This window comes from Chaetomium fimeti (genome assembly GCF_033439085.1).
Source record: "Chaetomium fimeti strain CBS 168.71 chromosome Unknown B0H64scaffold_5, whole genome shotgun sequence".
Taxonomy (NCBI): Eukaryota; Fungi; Ascomycota; class Sordariomycetes; order Sordariales; family Chaetomiaceae; genus Chaetomium; species Chaetomium fimeti.
Window position 1 is genome coordinate 2,926,571 of NW_026944333.1, and position 15,725 is coordinate 2,942,295.

Genomic DNA, 15,725 nt, shown 5'->3' on the forward strand with positions numbered 1-15,725 from the left:
GGTTTCCTGCATCGCAAAAGAACCCCACGACCCGATCTCGCCTATTGCCAATGCATGGAGCCGCTGCACGTCTCGTGCGCGTGCCCAGCACGCCAGGGCCTGCATCTGCACCTTTTTACACACAAACACCCGGCTCCGTTACCATTAGAAAGGAGCACTCGACGCCGGCATCGCTAATGGCTCCCCGAGGAGCCGGTTGCCACCCCCCCGACAGTGTCCGGGGTTTTCAACATGGATGCGAAAAGTCCACCACCGCCTCGATCGTCGGCGCTGGCGTGCAGGCTACTGCACGGGGAAGTTAGCTCGTCAGATTTTATGTCGGAGCTTCCCCTGTTCCTTGGACTGGGCATCCAGCCCTGACTGGACAATGGGTTGCCCGCCAGAGCGCACGCTGCTGGGAGATCTGCAAGCTTGGTCTGGGGTTACACGCTGCTTTTCCCAGAGCGAGTCAAAACTGGCCTTTTGTTGGAGCGAGGCTGCGGATGACCTTGGATACGGATATCACGGCCCGATGTTCCGCGTCAACCTCCCCCATCCCCGCTCCCCGCCTTCTTTTCTTCATGCGCCCCGTCCTGGACATCAACCGGCGGTCGGGGCCACATTCCTCTTTTTATTTTAACTTTTTTGCACTCCTTGGCCCCTCGGGCTCGGTTTTCAGCGTCACGGATGGATATTTGGAGGGGGTAAAACTGGCAGGCAAATACACCGACCACCGTTAGGCGTTGTTGGGATGGAATACCTTTTGAGGACAACTACGTTTTGGATTCTCTTTGGACTTCTTTTCTGGCATTATCTCATTTGGTGGATATATCCCCGGGTTTTTAGCATGAAACATGTACCAGGATTGGTGAAGCCACATGAATTACGTTTTAGTGTACTGGGAGAAGGAACATGGAGAAGTCGCTCCGCCTTCTCTTTGGTGGTTGGTTCTTCGACTGGGCTGTAACTATGATAATTGAGTCTTGCGATCAGTGGATCTCTCTTGTCTCGATCAAAAAATCTACGCAGTCGCATCCCCAAGGATACATACACTACACTACAATAACACCCACCATCGGCGGCATTTGACCCCTATTTTTATCACGTCCAATCTATTCCTTCTTGCTCGCCCCGACGCTGGCATGTCGATCCCTCACGGACCCACCCCGACGGTGTCGGTGTTGCGGGGTTATCACATTCCCCAGAACGAGCCCCGGAATACCCCAGTTTTTTTGTATGTAGGTAACCTGTGTGTTTCTCCCCCGGACGCCAGAGGCCACAGAGGCCAGAGGCGGACGCCCCTCCCAGCCGCTTTTCCCCCCTCTCCTCCTCCCACTCCCCCCCGTCCCCCCCCCATCTTTTTCGCCGGGCCCGTCTTCCGTAGGCCACATGCAAGGCCCAGGTCCCCCGGGCATGGATGCGCCGCATGGGGCAAGCGGAATGGACGACGTTTCGCTGCGAGGGGGAATTGATCGGAGACTTTCTCCAATTTCACGGGTGCACTTCGGTCGGAATTTGGGGAGCGCGGTTTTCCTGGCGCCGTCTCTTGAAACCTACCTTGATTGACGACCGATTCGGCGCCTCGTGACTTTTTTTTTTTTCCTTTTGGGGCGGGGAGGAGGGGGTTGGTTGGCTACGGCGGCGGTTTGCGAGCTGCTGCTGCCGCAGGCATAGGTGGAAAGAGAGGGCGGGGTTGTCGCATGTTGCATAGGTGTTGCATGGAATGCGCCGGGCATCCGCTCCCACCGGCTTGCTCGGTTGCTTGCTGGGGCATCGGATTGTGCCTATGTACATACACTAGTGGACATGCTTGTATGTAGGTATGTACATATATGTGCGTGTTCCTTCGGGGGAACCACTGTGTAACAATGGAACTGCTGCATGTGCATGTCTCTACATATGCACATAGGAGACAAGAGGTATCGCCTGCCAGGCCACCCCGCCGGGCAGTGGAGATCTTCAGGAGACTTCTCCAGACGGCGGGCATGCCGGCATGGATGTCGAGCTGATGAAGACGCATGTAAGCACGCAGGAGCGAGATGTGGATTTGCGGGGGAACTGGGCGTGCTAGGCGAGGACGAACTGGTGAGACGGATCCCGCCTGGCTTGGGGAACGCGATGGAGATGCACGTGGGCAAGTCTTTGCTTGCAGTTGTTTCTTTCTCCAGAGTTACACACAGTAGGTTGTTTTGTCCCGTTCGCCCCGTCTCCATAGAGTTACGCGGAATGTAATCCGGACTACTGTTTCGAGTCTGCCTGCATTGACAAGTGTAGTGGTAGTTTATACGAGCCCCGTCTTCACTCACTAATGAGGCCGTGCTCCAAACTGAAGGAGACGTGCCTCCGGTGTTAGAGTGTCAGCTCGATCGAACTCTGCGCCACGACGCGCAGAATCAGATCAGATGGCACCCCCCGGATGAGCCCGCCCCTCCGTTGAAAGCGGAGAGCGAGGAGAACCAAGATCGGATTTTCTTTACAGACGACGACAGATCCTGACGACAGGCTAAACCTGCAGGTTCTTGGTGACGTGATGCAGGAAACCTCTTGGCCTGGGGATAAGACGGAGGATGGGAAACGGGTTGTGGCTTGGACTTTTCTTCTTGGTCCGTTCGGTGAGAAGGCTCGCCAAGCGTCAGGGGGCTCGATTGTCTCTCTGTTGACTTTGCCGTGGTCCGACGGCAAGAAAAGGTGATCAGGGTTGTTCGTTCTCAGTAAATTGCATCGGACCGAGTCCGAGTGAAGAGTGTTCTGCACCCGCTTCAACCCCCACGTCATTTGCTGGCTTGCTGGTTGCGAGTTGTATAATTTCAGCTAACCGTGTTCTCGAGATTGGTATGGTGGAGTTGTCGGTCCTCTGGAGTTCTTTGGGTCCAAATAATCGCATCACGATGCGTTATTTTGTCTCAACAACACGAGTTGGGATCCCCCGGCACGGTCAAACCCTCGGACGACAGCCAATCCATGACGACGCAGAGACGTCCAAGCCGGATTTTCCGCGGCCGCCAGTTGCGCATAACTACCACACAGTAGTTAACTGCCTAGTGTACTTTATCAGCGGCCCATTGTCGACCTGCTGGGAGTGGCTTGCCTTGGCGCGCAGAGCCAACCGAGCTGGCCGTGGAAGCACAATCTCATGTAGAGTGGCCGACGGACGGCTCGCAACCTTGTAACTATGGCCCGGCCCGTTGATGCTCGGCGACAAGACCCGGCCGGTTGGAGCTGGCTGGGTCACAACCGGGGCCGCAGCCGGATCTTGAATTCGGACCAACACGGATCGGATTGATGGATTGATGCGGCGGCACACAAACAACAAGTGGAGTGGATCTGGCCAACATCAGATGGCATCCATCCATCGGGGAGATCCGCGGTCAGGTTCCCGAGCCGCCGCAGTGGGAACGGAAACGAACAGCAGACAGTCAGCGGGCAGCGGGCAGCGGATGGCGGACATCAGCAAGCAGCGGGACCTGCATGTTAACCGTCCGATGTGCCGTGTCTTTTTTATTTCCTTTTTCTTCTTGGCTGCCCAGAATGCACAACGCTCGCCGTGCTACACTACACCGTGACGGCGCCATCCCACACTCACTCGCAACACCACTGACGGGATGTGCTAAGCGGGCTGTTCCGTTGACGCTGTGTCAAACGGGTGTTTGAAGCGGGTCCGAATCGGCAAGGCCCGCTGCCCGATTGCGGGGAAGGGTTTTGTGGTGTGGAACCAGCCTTGTGGCTGCCGTGTCCTGACCCCGGCAGCAGTGCCCGGTCAACAACGCCTCAGGATTTGTTTTTTAGGGGGGTTGAAACATGCCCGGCTTCAAAGGTGTGTTTGAGAATTTGAGGCGTCCAGAAGCAACCCTCCCTGACAAAAAGGAGGAAGGGGAAGAGAATTGGTTCGTTGAGTCATTTGGCTCTTTGGGTTGTGGTCGTTTTCTTGCCCTGCCCCACGTGACATATCACACCAAAAACCCGCCTTCTCCCGCTTTCGTATTTCGATTGGATCTGCCACTCGTTAGCTGGCGTCACTCATTGCACCCATCAGCCGGACTGTGGGTGGTGTCGAACTTAACTTTGGGTCTTTTGCCCTCACTTTTCTCAAAGTGGGAGACACTCGCTTCCAAAACTAGACGGTCACCGTCACCATCTGAGACCGCGGTTGTTGACTGGCTCACTGGGTTCACGGGCTCACGGGGCTTGTGGAGCTACCTTGGTTAGGCCTCAGAAAGTCAGCAAGGGGGGACCTCGCGAGGGGCCGTCTTAGCATCCCCGTCTCATCCCATCGTCACCCCTCATCTGAACTCTCCTTCCCCCGCAACCCATTTTCACCCTCACTCCTCGGGCCGCTTCTCATCTCGACGGAGCCCAAAGCAACTGGCGTTATTTTTAATTTTTTTCTCTTTCTTTTTTCCTCCGCGAGAATCCCGGGGGCCTTGTTGGGCTTTTATTAGGCTCGCAGAATTCTCAGGGAAATCGAGAGCGAGCCGGGGTGGCCTGTTTCGAGAAGAGCCCGTGTTGTGCTGGCAATGCACGTCGACCCTTCGCGATTGGGGCATCCGTAGACCCGCCCTTGCCCGGCCAACCACGCTCAACCATCTGGCCGAACTCTTCAATTCTCCATCTCGAGCCTGCTCCTCCCACCGCGGCTGCCCGACTGACCCAGCGACCATCCTCGGGGCCGCCGCACTGGACTCGAGAAAGTGGAAGAAAGTGTTGCTTGCTGCAACCGCGGGGCTGAACGAGGAACGAGAGACGAATGGCCGACGTAGACCGACAGCAGGGCGGGCCCAGCAGCTCGCGACGGAAGAAGCACGCCGGCAAATCGAAGGCACAGGTCGCAAATGATTGGTCACGGAGCGGCGAGCCACGCCCCCGTGCCTCGCCTCGTTCGAACCGTCATGGAGATATAGACAGAGACCTTGTCGAGTCGTCCGACGACGCCAGCGACGCCCACGACGCCAAAGCGTCGCCCAGGAAGCAACGACCCCGACGTCGTTCCCAACCCCTGAATTCCGCCATTATTGACACGGACTCGGACACGACCCATCCGGCCAAGGCCCCCGCGCCCGCCATGAAGGGACGCTCCAAGAGCATGCGGGTGCCCAACGCGTCCGTGCCCGTGCCCGCTGCTCGGCGCCCAACCTGTATCATCGAGCCGGCCGACGAGGACGATGCGTCCCCCTCCGTCCCCTCGCGGCCCGTGAGTCGCCAGACCATCGCCCGCCGTGACATGAGCCCCCGATCCGCTCACCGCTACCGGTCGACTCCCGAATCCCGCCGCTCCCCGAGAACCTCTGTTTCCGACTCGGACGACGACACCGACGCCACCTCCGACTCAGACTCGGAACAGGTCATCCTGCCCCGCGGCAAACTTCCCCCGGCCCCTATGGCCCCTCCCGTTCCGTCTGCGCCTCCGTCTATTCACGCCGGCCGCGAACGATTGATGTCCCGCCCGGAGATGTACGAAGAAGAAGGCGACGGCGCCTCGAGGTACGCGCCGTCGGCCAGGCACAGATCGCTATCCCGCCCCGCTTCCAGTAGACAGGACCCGTATCGACGACCGAGGGATATCACCGTTTCCGGACCCCCCAGCCTGGATGAAACACGCCGGTCCCGGTCGAGATCCAAGAGGTAATATAGGGCGGAGAGTTGCCCGAATTTGAGCTCCAAATGTGCTGACGCCGCCGGGTTGTAGCGCTAGGCCGTCGAGGAGGCACTATGAATCCGACGTTTATATGTCTTCGAGGCCCGCCTCATCTTTCAACAACAAGAGGGTTCATGCCGCATCGTCGTATAGTCTAGGCTCCGATGCGAAGCGGTCGACCTTCTTTGGCGCCGATTTCGCCGCACCTCCTCCTGCCCGCGCTTCGCACCCGGAGAAACCAGCCGAGCGGTCAGTGCTTGTGTTCCGCGACCAACCGGCGCCGTGTGCCATTCTGACTTGGAGACTTTTAGTACTACCGTGTGCGTGCGATGCAGGGATAGTGCCACCCCTGTGAGCCGGACAGCGAAGCTCAAGTGCTGCCACCGCATGTGCCATACCTGTCTGCGCAAGGTCTTCAAGCTCTCCCTCACCGATCCGCAACACCACATGCCACCGCGCTGCTGCACTGATGACAATATCCCCGCCGAATCCGTTGACAAGCTGTTCGATGCCAGCTTCAAGAAGGAGTGGAATCAGCAGTTCAAGCAGCACGCTGGCAGAACCCCCACGACTTGTCCGTCGCGGCGGTGCGGTGCGTTGTTGAAGCGTGAGGATATGCGCCTCGAAGGCGCGCGCTGGCAGGGCAGGTGTAGCCGTTGCAGGACCAAGGTTTGCGCCTCTTGCAACGCCCGGTGGCATCACGAGCCGGAATGCCCGAGTGATGATAACGCCGCGCTGTTCGCCATCGAGCAGGTGACGAAACGGGAACCGTGGCAACGCTGCTACCGCTGCAAAACCATGGTGGAGGTCAAGGACAGCGGTAGTCATATCGCCTGGTAAGGATTGCATTCCGTTACGGATTTACCCTTTCAGCATTGACTGACGACGTATTTCTTCTTCTCTAGTCGGTGTGGTGCCGAATTCTGCCCGCAATGTGGAGGGAAGTGGAAGAGTTGTGAATGCCCATTTCTCACAGACGACCCGTTTGAGGTCGATACGCCGAATCCGCGAGGCAATCCCTTCGCGTCCCGGCCACCTTCACCTTCACCTCGCGACTTTCGGTCTGATTTTGCGCCTCCTCACTCCTCTCTTACTCGAGCCCGACCGTCAAGTTACGAAGACGATGCGCACATACGCCGGTTGCATGAACAACATCATCGTGATGACCATCTTGCGCGAAGAATGCATTCTTTCGATGAGTTTGGCCATCACGGTAGCCACGCTGAGCTTGGCCGCAGAAGGGAGGACTACGATTTCGAGGCCCCTGAACCTCGTGATCGTCGCCGGCGTCCGGAAATGCGCGACTACGCTACCCCGTTCGCGGACGAGGACTATCACCGCCGAGCCGCAACTGTCGTCGCCCCGTCACCCCCACAAGCCCATGTCCCGGCCGCGCCGCCTCCTCCTCGCTCAGCATTCGAACCACCTTCCCGTCCAGGTTTCGATCGCGCGGCGACCGGCTTTGAATATGGCTCCGCGGCGCGCCGGGGCCGGGAGATGCGCTACGCCTCCCCAGAGAGGTTTGACCATTACATGTCGGAGAATTATCCAGCCGAACGGCGCCGGCCTCGCTCCCCTGACCCCTGGCAAGCTTTCCCCCAGGAGCAGCGAGCTCGATCCCGCGACAGACGGCACACTTTCCCGTCGGAATCACGCCCTACGTCGCCTGAACAGTGGCAGCCTCCGACACGATACCCGTCCCCCGAAAGGCCCGTGGCGGCCCCCGAAGAGAGGCGACGCGCTCCGTCTCCCGAGCGGCGGCGTGCTCATTCACCCGACAGGCGCCGGGCATCTTCGCTCGAGCAGCGCCTCGCTGGCAGATTCAAAAAGGAGAGCAGACAAAACCCCACCGCTGCCCCTGCTGGCGCTGTCGGCCCAGCCGGTGCAGTTGGCGCCCTGGGTCCGTTGAGTCCCGCCCGCGCCCCGCCACCGCCTTCCCGCGCTGCCACCCACATTGGCGCAAGCATGCCCATGGCACCCATGGCACCGTCCGTCGCCCATGGCGGCCCGCCGCCAGCACCATCCCTCCGCAGACACCACACCATGGACGAGGACATCTACGGACCTGGTGCCGGCATGCCCGGTGGTGGTATGCCTGGTGGTGGTATGCCTGGCGGGATGTCCGGCGGTATGTCCGGCGGTATGCCCGGCGGTATACCCGGCGGTATGCCCGGCGGTATGCCCAACGGTATGCCCGGTGGCGGCGTACACGGCGGCGGGATGCCTCCCCCCGCAGATTGGTTCGGCCCTCCCCTCCCGCACGGCCACCCCCACGGCCACCCGCACTCCCACCCTCCCCCTCCCGGCATGGCCGGCGGCATGGGGATGCCGGGGATGCCCATGATGCACCACGGCCACCACCCGGCCATGCACGACATGGCGGCGGCGGCGGCGGCGGCGGCGGCCGGCATGGACCCCATCAACGGCGGCTCGCACCGCGCGCCCCACGTCAGGAGGCGCCCGCCCCAAGCCCACCGCGAGCACACCAAGTATGACTCCAAGTATGACACCAGCTATGACTTCCCGCGGTCGTCCGTCCTGGCGGGTCTCGGTGGCATGGGACGCGGTGCGCATCGTGTCCATGAGTGGGTGAATTATGTGGAGCCGGGCGCGCCCGACGATATCATGATGTCTGCTGGTATGCAGTAGTTGTGCGTTCCACTCGCTTGTTTTTTTTTGTGTTGGTTTGGTCTCCTCCTCTCTTGTCTTTTTTTTTTTTTTGGGAAGATTTACGTTCGTTGATCTTTTTACTTTTTTTTACTTTGGATCTGGATCCTGCTTCCGTTGCTTGCCCCGGTTTGGGATTGGGCGGAGCTCCCAGTCAGTACGTTGGTGTTGTTGAGGGGGGGTGGGTTGCCTGGGTATGGTATCATGGATCGATGGGTTGGGTTGGATGGGAAGGGATTGGGTGGAGGGTAGGGCATGAGAGAGAAAGTCATGACGTTTATGATTGAAATGTGATGTGGTTGGGGTATGTTGGCATATGGGCAGTGTGGTACCGTAACCTGTTTCTTTTGGGTATATGGCTGCTGGCGAGGGCAAATGAATCGGGATGGGTCAGGGGAGGGAAGGGGCAAAGGGGGTTTTGCTTGCTCTGGCCCAGACAGAGGCTTTTTTGTATCTACTAGCTCATGATGGATGCATATAATGTCTGTTTGCTCGCTGGTCAGAACTCGGCTTGAAGTTGTATTTGCTTTGTGATCGTGGGATAGAAGGGAAAGCATGTCTGTTTCGCATATTGCAAATACACGCTGGAATATGTTTTACACTTTGTTTAACGGAGCGGTTCTTTATCATAGGTATATGAGCAGGAATCATGCAGTAACATCAAAAAATAGACTTTCGAATAGACTCCATTCCAAAATCTCATTCCACCCTCCCAAGCTAAACACAGCACACGCCACACCCTATATACAAACAACCAACCACCCACACACCAACCCATCCGACCGATCACCTCTTCGCCCTCTTGGCCGGCCGCGCGTTCTTCTCCCTCTTCTGCTCCTGCACCTGCCTCGCCTTGCGGATATCCGTCGCGCTCTTGAGCTCGCGCCGGCTGCCCTCGCCGTCCTTGTACTTGCCGACGCGCTTCTCGCGCGCCTCGGCCACCCGCTTCTTGCGCACGTGGTAGTCGTCGCGGAACTTGTCGGCGTCCTTGGGCGCCTTCTCCTGCCGGTGCTTGTAGTGCTGGCCTCCACCCCCGCCGGGCCCGCCGCCGGGGCCGCCGCCGCCGTTGAAGTTGCGGACGAGGTTGGATTTCTCGGCCTCGCCGACCCCCGGCAGCCGGCCCAGGCGGTTGGCGCGGCGCCACTTGTCGAAGCGGCCGCTCTGGAAGGAGGCGGCGATCTTGACGCCGGACTCGCCGCGGATCATCTTGGCGCCGCGCGAGCCGTCGTCGTCGTTGGCGCGCGACACGTACTTGCTGTGCCGCTTGTCCCAGCGCAGCTTGGAGCGCGTCGGCAGGCCGAAGGCCTTGGCGCCGTCGTCGTTGGCCAGGTCCATGGCCGCGTCGCGCGCGGCTTCGACGAATTGCGTGGTGCCGCCCGAGTTGACGCCGTACGCGCGCTCCTCGGCCGCGCTGGTGGTGCGTGGGGTGTAGGACATGAAGATTTCGGGGTCTTGGAACGAGGTTTGCCCCTTGGTGGATTTGCCGCTGCTTGTTACCATCACCTCGAGTTCCGAGTCGGATTCCTCGTCCTCCCAGACCTCTTCTTCTTTAGCGTCCCCGCCGGGTTGGTCTTCTTCGGACTCCTCAAGACCGCCGCCATTTTCTTGAGGTGGCGATTCATCCTCGTCAGCGTCCACCATCTCTGTGTCTTCGTCCTTCTTGCTCGACCTCCGCGGGCCGACTCGTGCCCTGAAGCTGCGCATCACTTCAGCGGCCTTGTTCTTGGCCGATTTTCCCTGGGGCCCAATCTCGAAGACGGTCTCTTGGGGTTTGAACCCGCTGATCTTGGAGAGCAGGCAGTCTCGGGCTTCTTCGGCGTTTGCGGCCGACGCTCCGAATAGGGGGTGTAGTTGAGTCCAGCTCCTGGACGCAATAACTTCACGAGCACGCTTGGCGCTCGAGCTGGACGCTGAGTTTCGGGTCTTCATGTAGAGCTTTTCGGCTTTGATCGTGACCCCCTTGAGCCCGTTGATATCGTCAGAGTCACCAAGCACCTTCTTCACCCATTCTATGTTGTTTTCGAGGTCGGCTCTCATCAAAGTGCCAACAACAACGTCCTGGGCAAAAGATGGCTCTTTCACTTCCTGGCCGACTGTCAATTTCCTGCCAAGGAAAAGTTGGAGGTCGATGAGATATGGGAGATCCGACTCTCTCACAAGAGCATAGGCCCAACCGCGCTGGCCAGCACGGGCTGTTCTGCCCACACGATGGACGAAGATCTTGGGCTGAGGAGGGAAATCGTAGTTGATCACATTTGCGAGCACTGGGATATCGATACCACGGGCTGCAACATCCGTGACAACCAAGATGTTGGTTCTCCCCCTCCTAAAGTTGTCGACTTGGATTTTCCGGGCGGTTTGGTCGAGCGAACCGTAGATGTATGATACTGAAAACCCTGCATAGCGTAGTAAGTGCGCGATGTATTCGACGTGATGCTTAGTGGCCGTGAAGATAATGGTCGAATGCTCGGTCGGCTTTTCTTTCCTATTCCGCCTCTCCGAGTCGCGTTTCCGTTTCTTTGCTTGTAGCTCATCGCTCTCTTCCTCAACGCCTTCCGGAAGTCCCAGGGGCATCTTGATAACATCGTGAAGGATGTGGAGAAGGGCGCCCTCCTTTTCGCCGCCTTTGACCGAGAAGAAGGCGCTTTCAAGATCGGGTGACACTTTGGTCTCGGCGTCTAACCTGACAAGGCTCGGTTCCTGCAAACCGGCTCTGGCGAACTCGACTAAGGACGACGGGAGAGTGGCGGAGAAGAGGAGAGTCTGCCTAGATGGCGGCAGCGCGTGCAAAATCTCGGTAAGCTGAGCGGCGAAACCCATTTCGAACAGGCGATCGGCCTCGTCAAAGACAACGTATCGAACGGACGAGAGGTTCAGAGACATCTCAACCTTCAAGTGCAGAAATCGACCCGGTGTGGCAATGACGATATCCGGGTTGGCAGCCATCAAGCCGAACTGTTCCTCCAGACTGTCACCACCAACCAGCAAGACCGTCTTGAGGTCCGTTCCCTTGCCTAGCTCCTTCACGACCTTGAGCGTTTGCAGGGCCAACTCGCGGGAGGGGGACATGATGATAGCTCTGGCGCCAACTCGGGCGCTGTGGGCCTTTAGTCGCTCAATCATTGGGATGACGAAAGCGGCGGTCTTGCCGGAACCGGTTCTGGCCATGCCCACGACATCGCGCCGTTCGAGGACTAGGGGGATCGTCTTGCGCTGGATAGGGGTGGGCACGGAGAAGCCTTTCCGAGTGATAGCTCTCAAGAGATTCGAATTGAGACCTGTCGGCGCGAGGTTCGTTAGTTAGAGTCACTGATGTGCGACAGTCCACCAGGCATGTCAGAACCACGGCACTCACCCATAGCCTGGAAACCGCCGCCCTTCTTTGCGCTCTTGCTCTGTAGGTTGCCGGTTTTCCTGTTGGAGCTTCGCTGTTGCTTCGCGATAAAGGCGGCATCGCCGCCATCGTCGGAGTCGCCATTGTCTAGGAGATCGCCGAAGTCGAGGTCGGCGGGCTGCTTCTGAACTTGAACTTCGTTGTCGCTGTCGGCGTCATTGGCGAACAGAGAGCCGGCAATGTCGACTTCGTAGTCGGACATGGCCGGGGAGGCCGCTCTTCTTTTCATGGTGGAGTGTGTTGGGACTGCACCGGGGCGCAGTGTTGAAGTTGGCAAAGACACTCGGAAGCTGTCGATGGGGCAGAACACAGAGCTAACCGTGCTGGAAGCGGGCTGCCAAAACCGTGTAAATTTTCGAGATGCCCGCCAGCCCGCCAAATTTTAGCGGGGCCAGATCCCTGGTGGCTTATCGCGTCCCTTATCACAACCGACAACAGCGCCGTGCATCAGCCGGCGGCTTCCATGAACCATTCAAGTCCCCTCGATAAACAATAGCGGCGAAGACCAACCTACGGGGACTTCGAGAAAGCAAACCCCCACTCTCAAACTTGGCGAGCCACCGACTGGAATTACGGCGATATTGCGATCGCAGTAACGATCATTGACGGTGTCAAGATGGCTACGAAAGATGCAACAGACGACACCCCCGTCGACAACCGGGATGCGCTGGAGGTGCTGGAATCAGAAGCGAAGGAGTGGGAGAAGGTGTGTTCACCACGCATTTGATGCCCGGATGCCCGCATCACTTTACTGACAACACGGTGAACAGGATGCCGAGATTGACCGCATTTTGAAAGCCTTCAGGCTCGATGCGTAAGGGCTCCCCACTCAAAGCAACCCAACTCGACGATGGTCACCACCGACTAACATCCCCCTTAGCTACGCCGTCCTCGGCCTCAAACCCGGCGTGCCCGAATCAGACATCAAAGTGACCTACCGCAAAAAGTCGCTCCTAATCCATCCCGACAAGACCAAAAACCCCCTGGCACCGGACGCCTTCGACCGGCTCAAGAAGGCCCAGACCGAGCTGATGGACGAGAAGCACCGGGCGGTGCTGGACGAGGCGATCGCGGACGCGCGGATGCTGCTGATGCGGGAGAACAAGTGGACGGTGGACAGCCCGGAGCTCAAGACGGCCGAGTTCGAGCGCAAGTGGGCGGACAAGACCAAGTTCGTGCTGATCGAGAACGAGCAGCGGCGGCGGCGGCAGATGAAGGCGCAGATGCAGGAGGAGGGCCGCGAGCAGCGCCGCCAGGACGAGGAGACGGAGCAGCGCCGCAAGAAGCGCCAGCACGAGGAGGACTGGGAGGCCACCCGCGACCAGCGCATCAGCAGCTGGCGCCAGTTCCAGAAGGGCGGCAAGGAGGAGGGGCCCGAGAAGAAGAAGAAGAAGAAGTTGAAGCCGATCGGCTGAAGCGTTCTATTGAAACGACCACGGCGGGGGGACGGTGCATGGGAAAAACGGATGTTACTTGTGTGAGTCGATCTCAAGAGGAGAGAGCGTTTGATTCGAACCTGACCGAGATAAACAAGGCTTTTTCTTTGGGCGCACTGCCCTTGAGCGCAAGGCTCTAAGCGCAACTTGATTAAATGTGCAGTCACCAATATCAAACGGTCCGTGCTGCTGATTCGCTCGTGACATGACACTTATTGACTTTCATTCTCATTACAGCCATCAACGTTGCTGATTGAGGCTCCGAGGTGAGTAACCGGTCTCCTGAGATCTGTGACATACCTCACTCAGCCTCGCACCTCCCCAACTGCCCTGTCCATCCAACCAGCCCCTGAATGACGCGGCATTCCCCGGATCATTTTGGCGCATGTTTCTTCTTGTACTGCACGAACCGCCCCAGGTTGAGCAGCGCCTCGTCCGCCCGCGTCCTGAGCTCGGCCTGCGCCCTCTTGTCCACCCCCTTGACCAGCACCTTCATCCGCGGCACAAACTCCTCGAGGTGCGTTAGGAAGCCGTCCTTCCAGAACACCTCCCTGTCGCACGGCGCCTGCTCGTCCCCGTACATGTCGAACAGCTGGTTCAGCGCTTCGACGATGTCGGCCGGCGGCGCCGCGTCGCTGCCCAGCAGCGTCATGAGAAAGACGCCCACCTCGCGGTTGACCTCGACGGGGGCGGGGTCGCGCGCTAGCGACCCGAGCACGCCGATGCACTTGACGCCGAGGCCCTGGAAGGGGTCGTCTTGTGCTTCGCTGCTGTCGTCCTGGCCGGGTTGCTGTTGTTGTGGTTGTTCGGTTGGGTTTTTGGAGGCGGCGTGGTAGAGCGAGATGAACTTGCGGTGTTGGTTGCCGTCCGACGGCGTCTCGCCGTTGAGGGTGCGCGCGACGGCCCAGGCCAGGCCGGTTACTTGGGTGGCCAGCTTCAGGTCGGCGCTGTCGGCGTCGAGGATGGGCGCTATCGCCTTGCGCCAGAGCTTCTTGGCTGTCGGGACCCACGCGCCGAGGATGTGTGCGTTTTCGCCGTCGGCAAACTCGAGGCAGGAGATGGTCCAGGCGATGTTGTTGAGCGCGGAGAGGGAGTGGGACTGGATGGCGAGCGTCTCTTCGCTGTTGACGGGGATGTTGGTCAGGCGGATGAGTTGCGGGACGGCTCGTTGGATGAGCTCGCGGAGTGTTGGGAGGTCGTTGATGTCCCCTGCCCCTGAACCCTCTTCTCCTGCAACGCGGCCCATGTCGGCTTCCATGTCCGACGTGATCGAGTCGTCGTCCTCATCTTCTTCGCCGTCCTCGCCGTCCTCTTCCTCTGCCTCGTCCTCATCGACTCCGGCGTCCGAGCCTTGGTCAACATCCATGGCGTCGGCGCCAGCGTCGTCAAAACCATTCCACTCCTCGTTGGCCTTGGCAGGATCTAACGGCGCACGGTTACCCTTCACGAGCGTCTCCTGGAAATCAGTCCCAATAGAGGCTAGTATTTCAAGGGCGATCTGTGTAATCTCGGCATGGCTCGAACTTCCATTGGCAAGTGTACTGCTTGGGGTGACCTGTTCTAGCACCCGCGCCAGACTAGGGATAAGGACGGCATCGCAGGCTCCGTCTTTGCCGGGGCTGTGATCCAGCCATTGTAATGACGAGAAAACATTGTGTAGGACACCACAGGACAATACCGCCCTCGGACCAGTTCCGGTGGTCGCCAGTTTCAGGAGGACGTCGTAACACTGGGTTTCTTGATCGTTGGTCATGGCTTGGCCAAGTTCGAGGCTGTCCTCTGACAATGCTGTGAGACATGAGAGGGCCTCCTCAAACATCTCCTGAGGGGCGATGTCGGTGGAAGCCAGGCGGAAGAGGAGGCGCAGGACCGTCTGGTTTTTGACGATGGCTTCCAGGATCTCTTCCCGGGCCAATGCCAGAAGGCCGATAAGTGTGAGTAGGGAACTCGTGATATCCCATACTAGCCGTTGCTGAGCCTTCAGAAGCTTTGAAAATGGGGGCTCCGTTGCAGTGAGCGTTTCGAGGATCTAGTGATCCCAAGTCAGCCCCTGAAATGCCGACCTGAAAAATAAACGACACTTACCGCTTTGGCAGCATGTTCGATCGCTGTGAGAACATCGAGCCTGTAAAGATGCACACAGAAATCCGCCTCCTCCTCCTGGGCCAGCACTTTGAGAATCTCCCAACCGGCGGTCCGGCTATCGATGCTGTTGTCGGTAAGCGTCTCAGTGAGAACGATGTGAACGACCTGCTCCCGCAGGAGTAGCTTCCTGCACTTGGTATCTTGTACGATGTTGGCGATGGCGCCGGCAGCTGCTGTCCTGGACTTGGCTTCTGGGCTTTGCAAGTCTTTGAGCACGGGCAAGATCTTGCTCTCCCGGAGCTTGGCGAGCTCTGGATCAGATGGTGGTTTCACAGGCTTCGCGATCGGGTCGCTGCGGTTTCCCCGAGCTCTGTTCCGGCGGGATTTGCCCATGTTTTTAATATCGTAGTTAGACACCAGGTACCTTAGTTCTGAAGGCAGTTCTGATACTCCCGTCACAGTCCTCTAGTGGGGGTTCCTTTTTTTTTTTTTTTTGATCCCGTTGCCGTGTCGATGAAAACTCTCGAAAAAA

At 58.7% G+C, this 15,725-nt stretch overlaps 4 protein-coding genes across 4 annotated transcripts; 2 read left to right on the forward strand and 2 right to left on the reverse strand.

Moving 5' to 3' along the window:
• Nucleotides 1–4,454: 4,454 nt before the first annotated feature.
• Nucleotides 4,455–8,309, forward strand: B0H64DRAFT_194869 (uncharacterized protein). The gene is made up of 4 exons (XM_062799146.1): nt 4,455–5,598; nt 5,663–5,860; nt 5,923–6,447; nt 6,517–8,309. Exons 1-4 carry the CDS (start codon nt 4,724–4,726, stop codon nt 8,258–8,260), a joined length of 3,342 nt encoding a protein of 1,113 aa, XP_062658284.1. The 5' UTR covers nt 4,455–4,723; the 3' UTR covers nt 8,261–8,309.
• A 640-nt stretch (nt 8,310–8,949) lies between these two features.
• B0H64DRAFT_194873 (P-loop containing nucleoside triphosphate hydrolase protein) lies at nt 8,950–12,009 on the reverse strand. Its single transcript, XM_062799147.1, has 2 exons — nt 11,634–12,009; nt 8,950–11,556 (listed from the first exon to the last, which is right to left on the reverse strand). The coding sequence occupies exons 1-2, from the start codon at nt 11,899–11,901 to the stop codon at nt 9,065–9,067; spliced, it is 2,760 nt and encodes a 919-aa protein (XP_062658285.1). The 5' UTR covers nt 11,902–12,009; the 3' UTR covers nt 8,950–9,064.
• A 279-nt stretch (nt 12,010–12,288) lies between these two features.
• B0H64DRAFT_375523 (uncharacterized protein) lies at nt 12,289–13,087 on the forward strand (the record flags this gene model as incomplete). Its single annotated transcript, XM_062802423.1, has 3 exons — nt 12,289–12,378; nt 12,443–12,486; nt 12,553–13,087. The coding sequence occupies 3 exons, from the start codon at nt 12,289–12,291 to the stop codon at nt 13,085–13,087; spliced, it is 669 nt and encodes a 222-aa protein (XP_062658286.1).
• A 154-nt stretch (nt 13,088–13,241) lies between these two features.
• On the reverse strand, nt 13,242–15,704 carry B0H64DRAFT_194929 (uncharacterized protein). The gene is made up of 2 exons (XM_062799148.1): nt 15,194–15,704; nt 13,242–15,137 (listed from the first exon to the last, which is right to left on the reverse strand). Exons 1-2 carry the CDS (start codon nt 15,584–15,586, stop codon nt 13,482–13,484), a joined length of 2,049 nt encoding a protein of 682 aa, XP_062658287.1. The 5' UTR covers nt 15,587–15,704; the 3' UTR covers nt 13,242–13,481.
• Between the last annotated feature and the right edge of the window lie 21 nt (nt 15,705–15,725).

What these genes read in the sequence shown, in the direction of transcription:
- B0H64DRAFT_194869 (XM_062799146.1), top strand. Translation starts at nt 4,724, where the DNA reads ATGGCCGACGTAGACCGACAGCAGGGCGGGCCCAGCAGCTCGCGACGG. An exon ending in CCGGAGAAACCAGCCGAGCG is followed by an intron (nt 5,861 to 5,922) that starts GTCAGTGCTTGT and finishes GGAGACTTTTAG; the next exon opens with TACTACCGTGTGCGTGCGAT. An exon ending in AGCGGTAGTCATATCGCCTG is followed by an intron (nt 6,448 to 6,516) that starts GTAAGGATTGCA and finishes CTTCTTCTCTAG; the next exon opens with TCGGTGTGGTGCCGAATTCT.
- B0H64DRAFT_194873 (XM_062799147.1), bottom strand. Translation starts at nt 11,901, where the DNA reads ATGAAAAGAAGAGCGGCCTCCCCGGCCATGTCCGACTACGAAGTCGAC. An exon ending in CGGCGGTTTCCAGGCTATGG is followed by an intron (nt 11,557 to 11,633) that starts GTGAGTGCCGTG and finishes TCGCGCCGACAG; the next exon opens with GTCTCAATTCGAATCTCTTG.
- B0H64DRAFT_194929 (XM_062799148.1), bottom strand. Translation starts at nt 15,586, where the DNA reads ATGGGCAAATCCCGCCGGAACAGAGCTCGGGGAAACCGCAGCGACCCG. An exon ending in TCGAACATGCTGCCAAAGCG is followed by an intron (nt 15,138 to 15,193) that starts GTAAGTGTCGTT and finishes TGGGATCACTAG; the next exon opens with ATCCTCGAAACGCTCACTGC.